Genomic DNA, 21966 nt, shown 5'->3' with positions numbered 1-21966 from the left:
GAGGATGCAGTCAGAGTCCATGGGTTAAGGCCCCGCCTCCAGGCATTCACCTGCAGCCACTGCCCCAAGTCTGGCACGAGGCTGGGGCCCCTGTGTGCCACATTCAGGTGCTACAAACTCTTTGTTTATGTCCATTCTAGTGTGCACACCAACAACAGGAGTAGTAATTATTCTCTGTTGTTTTTGTATTTAACTATTTCCCTGTATATTTATAGCTGGAAATATGTAAATACTTACTGTGCATTACCATAGTTTAGCAATTAGGAGACTATGGTGTGTTCTGGGTTCCATACTGAAGGATCAGAACTCTGTCCCAGAGAACCTACTGCAATTATACATGGAAATTGCGGAAATAATTCTAGAAAGGTGACTTCACTTCATCAGCAAAGCAGCTGCACCATCTCCATAAAAAAAGTGTGTGTGTATGCGTGTGTGTGTGTGTGTGTGTGTGTGTGTGTGTGTGACTCAGTAATTAAAAATTAATTTGTTGTAACTACTTCTATTTGCCGGTGAATCGTCACAGTGTTCACTTATAATATATAGAGACTGAGGACCATAAAACAGAGTTAGTTAGGCAAAATACCCAGATGGGGAAAAGCACTCTAACTGATATTTTAACTCCTTCCAAACCTTTCTGGAAATAATTCCTCTTTCAAATTTGACTTTGTGTGAAAACATTCTTGAAAACTAGAATGAGGACTCCAACAGAATATAGGCTGTTCTGGTGACTGTGATTAGTTCTGAGAATATTACCTTGTAAAAAGAATTAAAGACGGATTTACAGTGGGTTATGGTTAGAAAAGCACAACCCTTGTTTTCCAAGAGTTTTTTTCCCCATTAATTTGAAAGTTATTGTACATGACTTATTCAGACACAATTCCAATGCTTAATGCTCGTGCCTTTTAGTTCTTCTTTACCTTTTGAACTTCTATAGGAAACAATGCAGGGCTTGCGCAAAACAGCCATTTACTTGAATTCAAATTAAAATCAGTAGGGAGAAATACTGGATAAGAGAGGCCTTTGAAATCAGCAGAATTGTTTATTTCAGCTAAAGTTTGTGAATATCAGAGCTGAGATAAGTTGTTATTGTAACAGTACACATAAATGGCCAAGTCCGGTGGTGATATATGGAACCTTGATTAGCAAAGAATCTTCTTTATTGGGGTAAAACCAATCAATTCTTACAACATTCAATAACAGATGAAAAATTTCGTGGAAATATACAATCTAATAAAGAAAAGGTTATTTTGAAATGTATAATAAAAATAAAAAGTCTCAGAAGGAAACATTTGCAAGAACTAATGTGGACAAAGCTTGAGCAACTGCGACTACTTCTTGAGGCATTTAGCAAAGACCAACACGTTAAATACTGATAAGTCGTTGAGAAATCATTGTGACTTTGGCAATGTGTCCTTTTCACAAGTAGCCCAGCCCATTTCGACCAAAGTGACAAAACAGTGGGATGGTAAAACACAGACAAATGAACTGCAAGCAGAATGAAACATGACATAAAATTAACAAAATGATCAATGACATTCAAAACCACATTGAGATGAAAACAGAACACATGTTTGTAGTACCACATAACTAACTAGTATTATGAGAAAATTGAGGTCCATCTATCTATTTGTCTCTGTCCATGCACCCTACCTACTGCCTGTCTGTCCATTAAGTAAAATGTTTCAACAGTTTAACATATTGTAGCAAATTATAATTACGCAGTTCAACTTTACAATCATTAAAATTTCTAGCTGTGAAAAAAAACCTGAAGTTACTTCACCTGTATGATAAAGAGGGTGACAACGCCTGCTCCGGTGCTCCGATAGTTTCCTGCAAACCAGTCCCTCAGTTTAATGAGACAACCCTGAAATAAGAGAGTGAACTTGAACTCAGAAATTCAAAGAATAGCAGGACTCAAAGCAACAAAATATACGATCTACTTACTTACATAAACTGTACATACTGAATATACGTATATCATACATCATGTACGTATACATATTCTTAATCAAACATTAAGTTAATTTACATGTGGGGATGAATATTTAACAGTAACACTTTGAAAAGAGAACAGTAAATTACCGGGGTGCCTGCTACCAGTAAGTTCGTTCATTATTTCCAGGTATTTTGATTCGAATCTGATACACGTCTTGGGAGGCAACACCTTGGCTCCATTTTTAATGTCAGCAAAAGTATTGGAGCATGTGACTACCACATGGCTTTCTAGCCCATGAGTGTCGGATGAAATCGATCCATCCATCCATTTGTACCAGTTTGTCCTTACCAGGGTCATGAGTGGCCTATCCCAGATGACTTTGGGTGAGAGGGCAAACTCTGCACTGGTTGCCAGCCAATTGCAGGTCTGTTTACATAAATTATTCAAATGTGTGGCATGTAATATCTAGATTCACTTTCAGATTTGTGTTTTGTCTGAGAAGTGAAAAGACTATACTGTTTAACTATGCACCCAAAAGGAAATGAAAGTTGTGTTTATGAAGTTGTGCAGGCACGTTGAAAGGTGGAGGCCTTGTATTCCACTGTGAAATATTCCTAGTGATAAATCACAATGCCAAAATTAGGAAAGGAATAGAAATTCAGGTCAGGTCAGGGAGAATGTGAAATATTTATCTTATCAAGTCTTTTCAAGTGTTCCTTGGGCACCTTCTGTAGCTTGATCTAGCATTAGGCATTCTAGAAAAGGGGCATTTATGTATCATATCCTTCTACAGGAAGTATGCCACGGTGTCTTACATCTCGGAACAATTCGCATAATATCCCATTTTGGGTCCAAATTTGACACAAAGTTGTTTTACTCTGGGGATGGATTTTTATTAGGGAACCAAAGTAGTCCAGTCCACATCTGAGGTCAATTTTGAATGTGCATGTCTTGTACAATAAAATGCTATTTTGAAATCAATTTAAGAGTGGGCAACCTCTGGCCAGTTGGTGTGGATAAGGGAGTGGCAGGGATCCTGGACACAACAGGAGATGGGAACATGACCCATCCAGTCTGCCTCACCATGTACGCCACAACACCGAAACTGAAAAGAGAGAGAGGGAGAAACAGACACAAATAAAGAAATCAAAATCTAATGCTGCGCAAAACCATTGATTTGGGCAGAGGGAACTTGATATTCATATCATTTCAACATTTTGAGTATGTAACATGAAGCCCGTCAAGATGCCCATGTAATAAAGTTCTATTTAAGTGTAGGGATAAACATTGATGAGTCATTTACCAGGTGCTGGACAGCATCAAAATCATCTTTAATGGTCTGGTTCTCTCCGGGACCTGACTGCCTGTAGATCTCCAAACTTTGTCTCAGGTCTTTCTCAAAATATGAGTCTATCTGTACAGTGGGCACAAACTATGTTATTTTCAACATCCCAGTTCTTTAGACAGTGAACAAAGATCGCCCACAGGCATGAACAGAACAATCACTACATGACGGCTTAATGAACGTTTCCCACCTTAAAAATAAAATTAGTGACGCGATGATGATAGGTTACTGACAGTTCAAGCTGTTGTTATGCATGTTGGCAGATGTGTAATATAAACAGTTTACTACCACTCTGCTGTAAACCAGGAACACACACGCCATGGCCAGCTCTATCAGCATCAGAATGAAGAGCAGGACGAAAAACTGCAAATGGGCAAAATCATATTCAGATAAGATAGTGATAAAATTATACTACATTAACTCAATCTATACGTTTTTTTTTCTAAAGGTGTAACAGTTTGAACAGATGACAAACTAAATGTAGAAACTTGACAGACGTATTATTGTGGTCATGGTCACAAAGCACTGATGGTGTGAGTTTGACAGACCGTAAACCGAAACTTTTTCCCTCTAGATTTAATGCATTGGGTGTTAATGATGATGCTTATTGATCTCAGAGATGGGCAAATGGCGGCCCACAGCCTTGAGTGGCACATTGATCAATCAAAAAATAAAATTATTAAATGTTTTGTCTTATTTCTTACAGTCCCCCCCAAATCTTTAAAAACACTGATAAACACTCAATATATCTTTTACACACAAAAAGAGAGGGGTGCGTGTGTGAAAATATCCTAGAAAACCTCGGAAAAATCTAAAATATGCAAGAATACTTGTAGAATGCAAAATAAATCTGAGACTATACGGATCCGTGGTTGCCGAACTGTGACTATAGTATAAGTCTGATTTTAAGTTGTAATATCAGTAATTGCCACTTGCCTTACAGGTCTTAGAGGTCTTAGTTGAGTTTACACGATAACAATGTAAAAGACAGCCATTTCTAAACAATAAGTATCCTTTCGTTCAAATTGATGCGCTTTTGAGACATTATTTCAGAGAGTTTGGCTATTCTGCTGTGGTTAAGTACGTTTTGTGTTTATATAGTGTTGTTTTGTCATATTTAAATTTATTCCGAGCTTGTTTTTTGGTTTTTAAATGTTCGACTCGTGCCGAGCTAGTTGATTAGTTGAAATGGAAGGTCTGCAGGTTGTAGATATGTGACGTTTTCATGAACTAAAAAAAACAAAAAAAAATTCGCAGAATGGTTTTGTTTAGAAATATACTTACTGGATCTTCTCGTTCCGGAGAAGACCACAACGCAGCCGTTCCGCAGTTGATGTGAATTATACTGCCCTAAATTTTTATGCCTCATCTTTTTTTCTCAGATTTGAAGTGATATACAGGGCAGACATAGTACTTTAATATTAGTTTTTAATGTTTTTTTTCCAGTACAAATTACAGGTTACTTATTCAGTAGTTTTGAGCTGTCCTTGTATTGTAATTTTTTGAGAGCCTTTTGCACTGGAAAAACAAAATTATGTTGTGTTGTTTTTTTTGTTTGTTTTTATTTTGCTTCCAGCACACATTTTGCATGCATGTATTTTTGTCATGTTTGAAATAGCATTTTTGTCAAACATGTTTGGCCCCACTATGGCGCAAATAAAAAAAATGTGGCTCACACCAGGGTTTAAGTTGCCTATTTAACTCATCATAATTTTATTTACTGTTCAGGAATTTGTTGATGAGCTTAACGGTGTAGTCATTCATTATTCACCAGATAAGTGGCCGTTTTTTTTCAGACAATCAAAACAGTCCAATTGCAATCTCATCATTACCCCTGAAAAAATGACCCAGGTGAACGAGAATATTCACAGGCCTAAATTTGGCACAAACATGTACTTCAATAAAAGTTCACCATTTGATGTAACATCTCATTTTCTAATAACATTCTTGAACATAGTTTGGGATGTTTTACCAGTGTAAACTGCAAATAGCACATTGCCCAAATTATTGTGTCACTTGTGTCAAAATTACTCATTCGTGCACTGACTAATGACATGGTTGAAGTGTATGTCAAACTCACACTGATGAGCAGCCAGCGATTCTCCTTCATGGCACCAAGCACACCCAGATAACAGACGCAGGTAACAATAGTACCAGTGACCACCAGCGTGTTGGCAGGGAAGATGGGCCAGAAAGTTGTGACCAGAGATGCGAACTTGGAGTGTATGCTTTGAAATATCCCGAAAGCAACAACAAATGCACCGCATAGCTGCAGAACAGACAGTAACACCTTATGTTACCAATGTGACAGTCCCATTTGGGGTTTGAATTCAGTTTGATGAGTAACAGAAAATTCACAGGATGAACTTGCCATTTTTAAAACTTACCCAGCACAGGAAATTGAGGAACACCATCAGGTTTTTCAAGCAGTTTACACACGAGCGATCCATTCCTATTTCTGTGGGATTGCTCAGTCAGAGCAACAGAGATCTGTTTGACTGAAAAATAGAGACTGCTCTTTTGGTGCCTGTGTTTACACCACAATAGTGTTTGATATGGTGACACGGTGCCATAAACACAATGAGCAGTTGTGACCTATTCAGGCCAGCCGAGTTACACATTATTCCTTGAGTTTATATGTTCACTTTGTTTCAACTTCCTTTAAATCGGAGTTCATTCAAATGTCATTGAGCGAACCTAATTTACTCATTATCAATTTTCCGTAGGATGAACACAAGTTGAAACTATAACATCCTCTCATAAAACAAGATAAAAAATGAAATGCTGACATATTTGCTTGTCAAGTTTCCACTACTGTATTTTATGAAAATTGTCTGTAAGGTTAACATGATATTGTTGCGCTAAAGCGCATGGCACATTAACAAAAAAATGTAAATTCATGACTTAAATAACATTTTTTCATGTTTTATGTGAACTGTCACCATTCTGTTGAAAACTGACAAGACTTGTAAATGGAGCAAGGTTCAGAATAACCCTGGAAGAGGAAACATTCATAAAACGGTTTTATTTTGTTCAAGCAATACCCAAATTAAGTGATGTTGTCATTGCTTTAAAAAGTTCAAGGTTAGCAGCCCCCACTTAGCCTGATTTGACGCTTAATTGCGATTCAGATGCAACTGTTAACAGAAAATAAAGACAAATGCACATACAATGAAAGAGTTTCATGAAAAAACATTTATTCCAAAATACTTGCACATGTGTACAGAACCCAGTGATGTTGCTTATCATTGTTGACCAGCAGAGGGCTGCATCTGGTGGAAAATACATCCAGAGCCAGAACTCTGCAGTTAAAAAGTATCACACCACATACGAAAATTCACTGGTAGTTTTTACAAACAAATGTATCGTGATGGAATGACTTTTAAGGATTATTGATGAGTGTATTGGTGTAATTGCTACAATTACTCTATCCAAGACTTGTACCTGTCCAGGACCAGGAAACATGCAAGTAACATCTCTACAGACCCTTCTCACGCAGGTTGCAGTCTGTTTGAACTACTCCCCTCCGGACGGCGTTATAGAGCTCTGTACGCTAAAACCAGCAGACACAGGAGACAGCTTCTTCCCCCAGGCTGTTACTCTGATGAACTCACACCACTCTTAAGAGTCTCAGAGTCATTACTGTGAAATAACATTCTGCTCTCCACACCTTTTTTGAATTGTCTACACTGTTTGTACTATGTGTCCTCTCTGCATCCATTGCAGCCTGGTCATCTTAGAAGAGGGACCCTCCCATCTGTGGTCTCTTCTAAAGGTTTCTCATTTCCCCTAGCTGGAGTTTTGAGTTTTTCCTTGCCCTCTTGGGAGTTTATGATCAGGGGATGTTTGAGAATATCTGCCATTTTTCACATGTCCTGAGTGTTGTTGTTAGTCACCTAAATGTTGAACAGAGTATGTGATTTACCGAAGTCAAATTTCTTGTTTGGCACGCTCAAACATGGCGAATAAAAACTCTTGAATCTTGAATTACTGTATATTTATTCCAGCATGTTGGTTGAATCATATGCCCCTATACCACAGCAAAAGGGTAATGTGCATTTAGAATACATATTCGGCTGCCTCAAAAAGTTTAACAATTATGTGCTAGAAATTCAACAGTAGTCTGTTTTCAAAGTAATTAGCGCTACAATAGAAAAAAAAAAAACTACAATGGAGCCTGAATTTATCCAAAGATATTACCACATGACATGGTAGTAAAGGTTCATTAAAGTCTCAGAAATTGAAAATGAAACACATTTGACCCTGCAGTACTTACAGGAAGCGTACCAGATTAAACTTTTATTTATTTTTAGACTATTACATTTACACAAAGTCACTATCTCTCCCAAAACACTCTTCAGTCATTGATCACAACTCCCTCTATAATCTTTGCACGAAGTCACTAATTATCTCCCCCAAAACACTCTTCAAAGTCATTGATCATAACTCCCTCTATAATCTTTGTAAAGTACTGTAAAGAGTTTTTGCATGAAAAAAGAGCGAGAGAGTAAAAGAATGTCTGCAAGTTTAAAGCCATCTTGACCCATTGTCAGCTGGGATAGTAGGAATCCAGCTTCCTGCTCATCCTAAATAGGATCCAGTGAAACAAATACGAGTGGAGTGCAGATTCATGGGGAACTTCAATAATACATTGATTTCACTTCAAGTACAGATTTCATTACAAATTGGGAACATGTGTGCACTGACTATTGGACTTCAACCTCCAGTTGGATTTTAGATTTGAGTTCAAAGAGCCCTTATGTGTGCATACTGTAATGTGGAGAACAGAAACATTTTTCCAGTGCAGCGGTGGTAATCACAAAAGTAAAGCAAATTCACAGTATCAAACTACATTAGAAAGGGTCCCTGATTTACGATATACACTTTTAAGGTATGAATAGCACCCTAAATTTCCCTATGGCACATTCTGACTTGCATACAATTTCTGATTTGCCCCGCCACTGTTTGAACTACTAAGTCCACCGTGAACTGCCCAGTACATACACAAATTAAAAAACTGTGACAGAAATTCAGTTGATTGCTACGGCAGAAGACTGACAATATGAAACCAACAAGAAATAATGGGTAAAGCCTGAGCGAGAAGCTGGTGAGTGCAAACGAAAACTCTCTTTTGAATAAGATTGTGGGTGACTCCAAACATTTTGGATTTGTGAATAAATTACATTTAGTTTGAGCTAAACTCAAGTCACTCATCATTGAATGCAAAGGTTAAGACAGGTCATCCAGTTGCAAAAACAGAGTCAGTGAATCAGGATCTCAAGAACTGTCATGATTTCCTTGCAGTAAAGGTGTTCAATGTTACAAAAGTTTGATGCTGGCGGCACCCGGTGGTTAGCAGCAGTAAGCAGAATGTAAAATAAAATCATGCTACACGGTATCACAGATTCTGATTCATAGGTAGGTTTGGACTTTGCCTTGTGCATTTCTGCAGGTGGAAATTCTGAAAGCAGGTACGTACAAATCAACATCTTATGATGTATCTGGAACAGACCAGTGCTTTTTATGTAATCTACAGGAGCAACAGCCTTGTCTCATTTCAGCTTTTAATTTTACCGTTGCCCTTTATTAGTGATAGTGATCATTAGCTTGTACGGTCTTGTGTGTCTTTTGTATTGTGGGCTCCATCAATCACGTGTGGTTGGATTCATTTTCCATCAATAGAACCGCTTGCGTTTCTTTTCCTCCCAGCGCCTGTAGAATTTTGACCCACCCACTACGAGTGCACACAGGCCCAAGACGATGAAGAACAAGGCCAAGAGTTGGATTCCACTCATCTGCTTCTCTTTGAAGTCCACTGCAAAGAAAATTAGGCATCGCTTATCACAGTGCAAGTAACTGACTGCTGCATGATGTTCTGACCTTAGAGACAGTGGCATTGAAGAAGGTACAAGAATGAGATCTGAAGGTGACAGAAATGACATTTTCTTTAGGCGTTACAAGGATGGATAGGATTAGAAATTCGCTCATCAGATACATAGGCAAGGTTAGATCTTTTAGGGACAAAATTAAAAGAACGGAGAGTTACACCTAATTCACATTCATCACTTTTGGGACATTATTTTTGGGACTTTGGCTCTTCTACCAAATTTAAGTTATTTTGAGCTTGTTTTTTGCCTTTTAAATGTCCAACTCATGTCAAGCTGTGTAGTGACCTAAAATGGAAGTTCAGCAGGTTTTATTTTGAAATACTACACCTGCTCTACCTATTTGCCAATGCCCGATTTCCTGTATGCGCCGTGTACCGTAATTTCTGCACCATAAGGCACACTTACAAGCCTTTAATTTTCTCAAATGCCGAAGGTGCACCTTTTAATAAGGTGCAACTTTTGTGTGGAACCACTTCCAAAATCTATAAATGTTGTGTGGCGGCAAGGATGTAATATGTAGACCCAATGAAGCAATCAGAGGACATTATGTTGTACGTAAAATATGTAGACCGGTGGGGGGTAAAACGATCAGAGGACTGTACGTAACACGTAGAGTGCATACCTCCACCGCCATTGATAAATAAATACTATCGTTTCCTGCAAAGCAAACAGCATTAGGACCCTCTAAAATGGTATCGACAAAGAGACAGGCTTAAGAGGCACAATTCAAGCTTTCTGGAAAGCTGGGATCAGAGCAATGGCGAGACAATGACAAGGAGGACTTTGGCGGATTAGCATATGAATATCGTAAGAATGTGAGTCCAGCAGAGTACTAACTACAAACTAGATTTGGTTGAAGTTGGGAAATTGTGTAAAATGTAAATAAAAACAAAATACAATGATTTGAAAATCCTTTTCAACCGAGTATAGTCAATTGAATACACTACAAAGACAACATATCTAATGCTCAAACTCAAACTTCATTTTTCAAATGATAATTAGAATTTCATGGCTGCAACACGTGCAGTAGAAGTTGAGAAAGGGCATGTTTACCACTTCGTTACATCACCTTTCCTTTTATTAACACTCAATAAATGTTTTAGAAGAGAGGTGACTAATTCTATTAGCTTCTCATGTGGAATTCTTTCCCATTCTTGCTTGATGAACCGCTTCAGTTGGTCAACAGTCCGGGGTCTTACCTGTCGTATTTTATGCTTCATAATGCACCACACATTTTCAATGGGAGATAGGTCTGGACTGCAAGCGGGCCAGGGGAGAACCTGGACTCTTTTACGTCGAAGCCATGCTGTCGTAACACGTGCAGAATGTGGCTTGGCATTATCTTGCTGAAATAAGCAGCGGCGTCCATGAAAAAGACGTCGCTTGGATGGCAACATATGTTGCTCCAAAATCTGTATGTACTTTTCAGCATTTATGTTGCCTTCACAGAAATGTAAGTCACCCATGCCATGGGAACTAATGCACCCCATACCATCACAGATGTTGGCTTTTGAACTTTGCGTTGATAACAGTCCGGATGGTCCGCTTCCTCTTTGGTCCAGAGGACACGACGTCCAGTGTTTCCAAAAACAATTTGAAAAGTGGACTCATCAGACCACCAAACACTTTTCCATTGTGCATCAGTCCATTTTACATGAGCTCGGGCCCAGAGAACCCGGCGGCATTTCTGGATGTTGTTCATAAACGGCTTTTGCTTTGCATGGTAGAGTTTTAACCCGCACTTACTGATGTAGTGACGAACTGTATTTACTGACAGCGATTTTCTGAGGTTTTCGTGAGCCCATTTGGTGATATCCTTTGCACACTCATGTCTGTTTTTAAGGCAGTGCCGTCTGAGGGATCGAAGGCCACGGTCATTCAGTCTTGGTTTCCAGCCGTGGGGCTTACGTGCAGTGATTTCACCAGATTCTCTGATATGACATTATGGACCGTAGATGTTGAAATCCCTAAATTCCTTGCAATTTTGCTTTGAGAAATGTTGTTCTTAAACTGTTCACCTATGTTCTCACGCAGTTGTGGACAAAGTGGTGAACGGGGGAGGCTCCTTTTATACCCAATCATGGTACCCACCTGTTCCCAATTAGCCTGATCACATGTGGGATGTTCAAAATAGGTGTTTGATGAGCTTTTCTCAGCTTTCTCAGTATTTTTTGCCACCTTTCTCAACTTCTACTGGACATGTTGCAGCCATGAAATTCCAAGTTAATTATTATTTGCCAAAAAGCAATTATCAGTTTGAACATTAAATATGTTGTCTTTGTAGTGTATTCAATTGGATATGGGTTGAGAAGGATTTTCAAATCATTGTTTTTTGTTTTTTATTTACATTTTACACAATTTCCCAACTTCAACCAAATCCGGTTTGTATGATTTAAAAGCTCTCAGAAAACAGAGAGTAATAGAAGCCTGTTTCTTCTACCTTGGAATTCGTTCTTGTCGTCACTCCTCTGGGTGTGTTGATCTTCCTTTGAGCCGCTGTCAACTGTCAGCTCATACAACTTCATGGAGATAATGTCATGGTAATCTATATCAATATGCATATGCCAATAGTGAACACTAACTTGGTCCTCCAGCATATCATTACTGGTATTTATCTTTCATACCTGAGAGTTCACCGGTAGCAGCGGAAGCCCCAAGGTAATTGCCAGCAGGCAAATGAACACCTGTGATGTTGGTGCAGTCTTTCCAAATCCAATCACCACCATCAACAGCTCTCATAGCTGTCATGATCTACGAAGGCAAGAAGGAATCATACATGCAAAAAGTGACAGCAACAAAAGGGTCCGAACCTCTAAGACCAACACGTAGTAATGTATAACAAAATGGACGTTTCAGCCCAAACCTCTGAGACCAACACATGTATTGTATAATTAATCCGAAGTTTATTGTAACAGATCAATTTATTGCTTGTGTATGTTTAAAAAAAAATATTGGAAGAATAATAACTCTCCACAACCTACGCTGGCCGATTCGGCTGCAGCCGAGTTCTCTGTCCTGACCCCGAGAAGGCTAGGTGACACCCAAACTGAAAATGGCATTCAGGATTCCATAACTGCCATAACGACTGAGGGCATCTTTCTTCAGCGCTTCATCAGACTACGGACATCTACATTACTTTTTCTTTCGATTGTTTTTATGTTGTGTGTTTAATGTTGCCCACTCTGCATCCAATGCAACCTGGTCGTCCTGGAAGTTCTTTCTCATGGTTTCTCATTTTTCCCCAGTTGGGATTTGGTGTTTTTTTTCTTGTCCTCCAGGGAGTTAAAATCAAGGGATGTTGTCAACTGTGGCCATGTGAAGCCCTTTGAGATGTATTTGCGATTAAGGGCTATATAAATTAATTGATTGATATCTTTATTTCAAACATCCAAAACAAAAAAGAAAAAACAAAATAAATAACACTCTAAAGTGCCACATATAAGTCCATACAACAAACAAACAAAAAATAAACCAACAAACTGAAAAAATAAATAAATAAATAATGATAATAATACATAAGTAAATAAATCAATAGAGAATGCTCGAAAAGGAGTAGGAGGAAGCAAAGCTTTTTAGATTCCTACCCCTTTCTCACTTTATCCATTAAACCAATGATTCAACATATACTGTAATTCTACAACAGAACACTAGTAGACACACTTTCACACTTATTTTTCTGTTTCATTTTTACTTTACTTTGGCACTTTTAGCCCTTGTGCCCGCTAAACAACATATTTTTGTACATTCTTAAACTGGTGGATATTTGGACTTTGCTTGAGTTCCTCACTTAGATTGTTCCATAGTTTGACCCCGGTTATAGTGATACAGAAACTTTTTAAGGTTGTTCTTATGTTTAAAATTTTGAAGTGGTGATTCCCCCTTAATTTATAACCTCCCTCCCGATCCCTAAATAAGTTTTGGATATTTTTTTGGTAGTTGTTTTGCTTTTGCTCTATACATGATGATTGCTGTTTGATAAGATACTATGTCAGTGAATTTCAATAGTTTGGATTGTATGAAAAGTGGATTTGCGTGTTCCAAGTAGTTGACTTTATGAATAGTCCTTATTGCTCTTTTCTGCAGAATGATAAGTGGCTGTAGTAAAGTTTTATAAGTATTCCCCCAAACCTCAGCACAGTAAAGGAAATAGGGCAAGACAAGAGAACAATAAAGTGTACGAAGTGAATGATAATCGAGTACTTCTTTTGCTTTGTATATGACTGCCATGCTTCTTGAAATTTTAGACTTTACGTTTTTGATGTGTGGCTTCCAACTCAGCCTGTCATCTATTATAACCCCAAGAAATTTGTTTTCCTGCACTCTTTCAATTTCAGTGCCATGTATTTCTATTCGTATCTTTATGTTCGCTTTGCCAAATACCATAAACTTGGTCTTACTTACATTTTAATGATAATTTGTCCCAGTTGAACCACATTTTTATTTTTTTCATTTCCTCATTCAACACTGATTCCACTTGTTGGATCTTATCACCTGAACAAAAGATATTTGTGTCATCTGCAAAATCGACGAGTTTTAGTTCTTTAGAGACTTTGCACATGTCATTTATATACAAAATAAATAATTTAGGGCCTAAAACTGACCCTTGTGGAACACCACAAGCTATGTCCAAATATCCAGAGCAGTGATTACCCAACTTTACATACTGTTGCCGTTCTCGCAGATAATCCTTTATCCAGTCCAATACTAATCCCCTTATCCCATATTTTTCTAATTTATTGAATAGTATATTATGATTGTGTCAAAAGCTTTTTTGAGGTCAATGAAAACTCCTACTGCATGTCATTTGTTGTCTATTGCATCTGTGATTTCCTCGATTGATTCCATTAATGCCTGTGCTGTTGATCTGTTTACTCTAAAACCATATTGGTTCTCTGCAAATAATTTATGTTTTTCCAAATATCCATCCATTCTACTGTTAAAAAGCTTTTCCAATATTTTTGAGAGTTGTGGCAATATTGAGATAGGTCTGTAGTTTGTAAAGTTGTGTTTGCTCCCAGTTTTATAAAGAGGAATGACCTTAGCAATTTTCATCTTCTTTGGGAATGTATCAGTTAAAAATGACAAGTTACAGATGTACACAAGTGGCTTTGAAATCCCCTCAATGATTTGCTTAACTAACATCATATCAATCCCATTGCAGTCGGTAGATGTTTTATATTTCCATTGTTTTACAATGTTAATGTTAATGTTCATTTTCATCAACTGCCTTCAAAAACATTGAGTGAGGATTCCTTTCTATTAATTTATCTCTGTTGCCTACATCTGGCGCTGGAACCGGTATGTTTTTTGCTATTTGAGGCCCAACATTTACAAAGAACTGATTAAAACTGTTTGCCACTTCTTCCATATTATAATTTTCACTATCATTTATAACAAAATATTTAGGTAATTTGTGTTGTTCGGTACCTTCTCTAATAATGTGGTTTTGGAGAGTCCATATCCCCTTAATATTATTTTTGTTATCCTCTAATTTATTCTTATAATATTCTTTCTTACTTAATCTTATAATATTGGTTAACTTATTCTTATATCTCATATTCATTTTCAGCGCCTTCTGTTCTCTGTTTTATGAAGTTCGCATAGAGTAAATTTTTCTTTTTACAGGCATTTTTTAAGCCTTTCGTCAACCATGGACTGTTGTTATATTTAGTTTTTTTATTATATTCCTTGATTGGACAATTCTTATTATATAATGAAGTGAATATAATCAATTTTTGGTATGCATTATTTACACATTTTTCTTTATATATTGCATCCCAGTTCTGTTCCATTAATTCATGTTTTGGAGTAGCAATTGTCTCATCTGTCCTAATTCTTCTTTGTTGTTTATACACCCCAATTTCAGATTTGAAATTATTGTCATATACTGTGAACACTGGAAGGTGGTCAGTAATATCAGTAATTAATAACCCGCTTCATGTCCTGTTTTCTATTTTATTGGTGAATGTTATCTATCAGAGTAGCACTTTGTGATGTTACTCTCGTGGGTCTAGTGATTGTAGGAAAGAGACTCAGGCTATGCATTAAATTTAAAAAATCATCGATATGTTGTTGCTTATTTGGATTTAATAATCCCCGCAAATAAATGTGCCTTTTAGTATAATCACAATTTCTACCCATTCTGTGAATGTCTCAATGCTAGAACCAGGAGCTCTATAGACACAGTTTGTAATAATGTCTTTTTTCTTTTCAACACAAATTAAAGTTAAAGTTAAAGTCCCAATGATTGTCACACACACAACTGGGTGCGGTGAAATTTGTTTCTGCATTTAACCCATCCCCAAAGGGAGCAGTGGGCAGCAGCGGTGCCGCGCCCAGGAATCATTTGGTGATCTAACCCCCCAATTCCAACCCTTAATGCTGAGTGCCAAGAAGGGAGGCAATGGGTCCCGTTTTTATAGTCTTTGGTATGACCCAGCCGGGGTTTGAACCCACAACCTTCCAGTCTCAGGGCGGACACGCTACTACTAGGCCACTGAGCTGGCAGAGTATCGTGAATGTATCGTGAGACATTCAAGAAGATTGTCCACCACCTGTGTCATACCCTCTACAATCTTGAATTTTATATTCAAATCAACATAAATTGCAACACCACCCCCACCTTTACTCGGTCTGTTATTATGTATGAATTCATAGCCTTCCATCTCAAAGTGCATTCCCTTCTCAGTCGTAATCTAGGTCTCAGAAATAGTTATAATATTAAATAGTTGTTTGAATGTGTTTAAGTAATCCCGAATACTACTAAAATTTTTATATAGACTCCGGCTATTGAAATGGATAATAGCTTATCTTTTGTTAAGATGTCCATATTGTACTGATGATTGCTGTAATAACATGTGTTGTTTGTGGTGGAGAAGAAATTATTGTCTGGGTCGATGTCCTGATCTATGTCCAAAGTGCTGCTTTCACTGTGATCAAACGTTAGTTGGAGTTGTTCAAGTTCTTGTATCCACTGTGTTACATGTCCATTGTTGCTTGATGTAGGTTGAGTAGTGTCCCTGAGCATTGTTTGTGTTTTGTGTTGTTACCTCCATTCAGTTCCAAGTCCACTCCAGTTGATTTTCTATTGAGGATACTTATTCGAGCTTTTCCAGTTCCTCAATACTCCTCACCATCAGTATCTTAGCCTCTTCTGGTGATCCATTAAGCTTGATGTATATCTTGCAATTTCTGGTCCATGTACTCAGTATTTTTTTCATTCTTCTCAAGTGACGTGCTTTCTTTGCAATATCCGCACTGGTCTTTGTCAAATGTTCATTGATGTAGATCTCTGTGCCTTTGAGCAACTTTGTGCTTCCTGTTGACAAATTTCAGAATGACTGCTGGCTTGTCATTACTGTTTCTTCTGGGCAGTGGATGACATGCTTCAACCTGGTTGGAGTCCATAGTTATTCCTTTAGTTTGCAGAAATTCAGCTACCTGTTGTTCGGCTGAGCTTGCATGTTGCTCACAGCCATCGTTACTTGCCGTCACTGCCCTTGCATAAGATATAGGTTTAATTGCTATTCCTGTGATGACAATGTCATTTATTCTTGTATATTGCTCAATGTCTGCTACCCGACTTTCAAGGTAGGCAAGCCGCTTGTCCTTCTCAGCATTGAGCATACGGAGCATCTTTACCTCTTCCACCAGTGCCAAGATGTTTTTCTGCTGCATCCTTACAGCAGAAACTTCTTCCGAAAGGAAGTCAAGTGACCTTTTTATGTCCTCGACCTCCTCCGTGAACATGGTTAGGTTTTTTTTCGGCCCCATATTGCTAACGTTGGTCGCAGATATCTCTTTCAACTTTTAATTCAACTTGACAAAAAAGAAAAAAACCCAAAGACATTTACATTACTTTGCAAAATTAGTCAGACTGAGTAGAATACTCTTATAACTACTTTGTTTATAGTCTATGAGTGTTAACCATGTATTGTAATAAAGTGTTTTTGGTGTGGAGGCCCAAATTTTTATATTATATCAAATGAACTGCAATTTAACACACTATTACTGCAGTGAACATTTATTACTAGGTAATACCAATTTCAGATCTATCATTCAGTGCATGTCATGCTCTCAGGAACATTCAAATGGCCACACACAACACCGGTGAGAAAGCACAAAAGCAAGAGCAATGCTTACCATCACACAATAGGATCATCTTTAAAATCGCACACGCTCGTTTAAGACAATGCGTGCGAGTATATTAACATATTAACATAGATGCTGATGTTTTGGTTGGCAACAAACTCAACAGTCAAAATCAGGACTTTACTCCTAAATGTTCTTGCACCAGAAGTTAAAATATTTTAACTTCCAAACGACCAATTGCCCTATAGCTGGCAGCAGGTTGCAAAGAACAAGCAGGAGATGGTCATCGAGCGACACATGGCAATCACATGTTTTTCCATAGGAATTGGCCTGTCACGATGGGCGACTTGGATCGATTGGCGCACCACTGGTTTTAGCCGAGTATAATATAAATAATAATGAAAAAAACCATTTGTGGACTTATCAGAGAGGTAAGCTAATTGTTATCATCCCAAATGTGCCCTTAAATTTCACTAACAGACTGACAAAAAAAGGGAGGGGGGGGGGTATAAACTGGTCACAAGACTGCAATTACCAGAAAAAATACAATGCAAATTAGGGAGAAAGTACTATGTGACATAAATGACTACAGTGACCATTTCCCCCCAACAGCATTGGCTATCCACTTCCACTTTTCTTTTCGATCTGAAAAGCGTGAATGTGATGAGCATACAGTACATGGGAAAAAATATAAAAACCTTTCTTTGAATTGAGTTTCATACCTTCAATCTGTTTCGGGTGTATCTAATGAGGATAAATGCGCCATCTCTTGAATTGCGAACCTTAGCCGAGCAGCTTCCGAGCTCTGTGGATCGTCCGTCACTATCGTGGTCATAAGACAGGATCCCGTTCCCCAGCATTACTGACACACGAGGGTAATCCCACTGTGAATGAGGAAGTGATGAGTTACTAACATTATCTTGAGATCAAAAACACACAACTGAAAGATTTAACATAAAGCAGTTTCCATATATAATAGAGAATGCTTAGCCCAAAAAATAGGACTTTGACTTCAGGTCATGATGCAAATGTCCTCTTTGGTATATGTAAGCACCTTAGGGTCATACAAATAAATGTATCCTAAAGTGAGATCACTCTTTACTTTTAGGCAAAATCACCCATCCCTTGGTGATACCCACAAAAAAAGAAAAAAAATGCAAGCGCTTACATTATTTTTTTTTAAATTGGGAAACGTGTCCACAAATACTCCGAGACCAGTGAAATTGTTTCTGCTGCCAAAAACAAGCCCTGAAAGCACATAACAAGGTTCAATATTATAGTTTTGTAATAAACATTCTCATATCGTCCCCTGGTGCCGTTTAAGAAAATTATGCTGCTCTACAACTGTCAATTCATTCGAATGACAGTTTTTCACATCCATTCCAGCGTGAACATTTTGTTGAAAATGTTGTCAAGCAAACACGCTAGATCTTTTTGCCTTCAGCTGTGCCACGGCAACAATATGACGACACATTGTTTACAAACGCTAAAGGGGTCCATATACTGATAACCCATTGATAATAGTTGAAAGTAGTTACATCAAAGCGTAGCATGAAAATTATTCAATTTTGCCACATGATACTGACACTAGCAAGTGATCTAAGTCTCCTACCATCCTCCATGCGCTCTTTGGTTAACCAGATGGCAAAACCATCTCCAGCCATATACGTCTTTCCCCGCCCGTGGATTTTAAAGTGCACCTTGAGCTCCCAGTCGTATAACAGTAAAGGCTAAAAGACAACAAAATAAAGACCAAAAGGTTATTTGAGGATTTTGTGACAGAAAATCTGAGATTTGTTCCAACTATGTTTCAATTCAAGCAGGGACAGAACTTGTATTTGCTCTTGATAAGCAGGTTTGAGAGTTGAGAAATGATTCAGCTTCCAGTGCATGCTTAGAATGGTAGGGTGGATTCGGCAGAGTTACATTTCGACTCCAGATAGCTCCCTGTCTGTGCGGCTGGTCCGGCGTGAGCCTCACATATTCAGCTGTTACTAAAGCAGTACCCTTCAGCTCCCACGGTGAATAGCTTGAGAAGCCTAACACGACAAAACAAAGGGATTTTTTTCTCAGCCTTCAAAAACAAAGATCTTATGTGCTGCCATATTTGCAAAATCACACCAATCAAAGTCAAATTAAGTAAAACCACATTCGCTTACATGAACTCATCATGGGACGCGCTCTTAATGTGCATGATTGTCATTTTAATTTTGAACTGTATTAATTTGACTTTCCCTATTCCAATTTTTAAACAAACTTTGATGTTGAGACTGAGTAATTAATTAATAATAAATAAATAATAAATAAATATTAATAAATTGGGGACCACTGCTCTAAGGTAATTACTACCAATCAAATATGAAATAATTCATACTGATATTGACTGTATTGACCGAATGTTCCGTTTTGAATACTGATGCAGATAACGACAAATACACTTATCTTATTTTTTCAAAATGAGACTCACCATTATAAGGCTGTACTCCCGCTTTAAAAACTTCTCCATTAAAGGGTCGTCTGTCGCCATCGACAGCTGTAAAGTATAAAGTACTACTAACAAATATGTTAAATCGCGAATGCTTTTCAAAAGAAACATTGAAAACATTGTGGAAAAAAATTTAAAAGATCAAGGCATGATGCTGTCAACTAACAAACATGTTAAATCGCGAATGCTTTTCAAAAGAAACATTGAAAACATTGTGGAAAAAAAATTAAAAGATCAAGGCATGATGCTGTCAACTCGCTGACTGACTCGTTAACGTCGCGCGTCTTCTCATTTTAGTTCCTAACCAGCTTTGAAGTGCATTACCGCTACCTACCGGACAGTAAAGACATTTCATTTGAGTTACGTCACGTATTCTTCAATCGGAAACGAAAGGGGAATGTATCATATAATGCAGTGGTCCCCAACCTTTTTTGCGCCACGGACCAGTTACGTGTCAGAAATATTTTCACGGACCGGCCTTTATATAAATAAATAATACATTTATATAAATAAGTAATACATTTGTAATAAATATATAAATACGATGGAATAAAATGATACCACTGGCATAAAACAAGTATAAACGACATAAAAATAAAACTCACCACTACGTTGAATTAGTGAGAGCACTGAGCTTGTTTCTCAGAAACGAGCCGGTCCCATCTGGGCGTAAACGGAGACAATGACACCCGAAGTGGTTAACGTTTGTCTTTTAATGCAGAATGCTTGGTCTCCATGTGCCGAAACAGTTTTGAAGGCTTCATAGCTAGTCTGTCGGCACATATTATGCAGAGTAGCCTCGGCGCGTCAGTCACCCGTGGCGATAAATCCATATTTTAAGTAGGACTCCAGAAATGTTCTTTTAAATGCAGCTTTCCTTTTCTTAGAACTCGTAGCCTCTTCTTCCGTCTCCTCATTGGGCTTTTTTCCCTTTCCGAAGAAGCTTTACAAACATCTCTGTTTCTTGCTCATTTTTGCTTGCTTCGCGGGCTCGACTGAGGTGACATGTCACGTGACCGAGACGAGCGTCTTGACCTGAACCGACGGGTGTAATTGGTAGAGAATCGCCAATTTTTTTTTTATATTTTTCAAAATAAATTGTTACTCGGGTGGCTCGGTGGTGCACTGGGTAGCACGTCCGCCTCACAGTTAGGAGGGTGCGGGTTCGATTCCACCTCCGGCCCTCCCTGTGGGGAGTTTGCATGTTCTCCCCGGGCCCGCGTGGGTTTTCTCCGGGCACTCCAGTTTCCTCCCACATCCCAAAAACATACTTGGTAGGCCGATTGAGCACTCCAAATTGTCCCTAGGTGTGAGTACGAATGCGGATGGTTGTTTGTCTCTGTGTGCCCTGTGATTGGCTGGCAACCGGTTCAGGGTGTCCCCCGCCTACTGCCCGATGACGGCTGGGATAGGCTCCAGCACGCCCGCGACCCCCGTGGGGACTAAGCGGTTCGGAAAATGGATGGATGGATGGAAATTCTTACTTATTTTTGCTAGCTTTGCGGGCTCGACTGGGGAAACATGTCACGTGACCGGGACGAGCGTCTTGACCTTCTTTCGTGTAACGTCAGAGCTCCAATTTAGTGTCGTGGAGCCATGCCAGCATCCCTGGTCCCAGGTCAAAGAGGCCGGCCTCCGAGGGTGGTCTATATAGGGGGCAGATGTTGATGATGTGGTCGGCCGTCTGCTTGGGGTCTCCGCACTCGCATGCCGCACTGTCCGCCAGTCCCCACTGCCGCATAGATGTGTTGAAGCGCCCAACACCAGTTCTTAAACGGTTCAGTGTGGTCCATTGCTGGCGAGGTAGTTCGTCTCCTCCTATGGCGCCGTCTCCTGGATCCCAGATGTAACGGTGCATGAGGGAGGGACCAGCTGCCTCCCACTCCTGCTTCCGAGCTGCTGCCAGCCAAGCATCTCTGGAGATGTCCTCAGGGATGGAATTGAGCATCTCTTGTGCTACCATGTTGTAGGGGTGGCGCGCCTTGAGTCTGCTTAGTGGAGCTGGCGTTGTTGTGGTGCTGTGGAGGATGTGCAAGGTACTTTGGAGAGTAAAGCTACGGTTGGAAAGCGTCTCCATGATGAACTGCACCATGTGCCGGTCCGGTATGGTCCTCAGCAGCTTCAGGTGGAGTCCACGGTGCCACACGGTGTCATATGTCTTGGGAGAGTTGGGTGATCTGGTCTGCTGTTGACCTTCCTCGACGGAAACCAGCTTGTTCCC

General features: G+C 39.0%; 2 protein-coding genes across 2 annotated transcripts; both read right to left on the bottom strand.

Annotated features, from left to right (window-relative positions):
• Positions 1-1139: 1139 nt before the first annotated feature.
• On the bottom strand, positions 1140-5816 carry LOC148398374 (leukocyte surface antigen CD53-like). Its single transcript, XM_088377270.1, has 7 exons — positions 5669-5816; positions 5362-5550; positions 3570-3644; positions 3240-3350; positions 2934-3041; positions 1781-1864; positions 1140-1485 (listed from the first exon to the last, which is right to left on the bottom strand). Exons 1-7 carry the CDS (start codon positions 5729-5731, stop codon positions 1417-1419), a joined length of 699 nt encoding a protein of 232 aa, XP_088233396.1. The 5' UTR covers positions 5732-5816; the 3' UTR covers positions 1140-1416.
• A 1737-nt stretch (positions 5817-7553) lies between these two features.
• On the bottom strand, positions 7554-20052 carry lman2lb (lectin, mannose-binding 2-like b). Its single transcript, XM_088376750.1, has 8 exons — positions 19724-20052; positions 19187-19299; positions 18873-18990; positions 18429-18508; positions 17983-18144; positions 11794-11920; positions 11610-11714; positions 7554-9096 (listed from the first exon to the last, which is right to left on the bottom strand). The coding sequence occupies exons 1-8, from the start codon at positions 19863-19865 to the stop codon at positions 8957-8959; spliced, it is 987 nt and encodes a 328-aa protein (XP_088232876.1). The 5' UTR covers positions 19866-20052; the 3' UTR covers positions 7554-8956.
• Positions 20053-21966: the final 1914 nt, after the last annotated feature.

This window comes from Syngnathus floridae, chromosome 5 (genome assembly GCF_059516105.1).
Source record: "Syngnathus floridae isolate MCC-2025c chromosome 5, RoL_Sflo_1.0, whole genome shotgun sequence".
Lineage (NCBI taxonomy): Eukaryota > Metazoa > Chordata > Actinopteri > Syngnathiformes > Syngnathidae > Syngnathus > Syngnathus floridae.
Note: the sequence above shows the minus strand (reverse complement) of the source record. Positions and strands in the feature narration are given on the sequence as shown.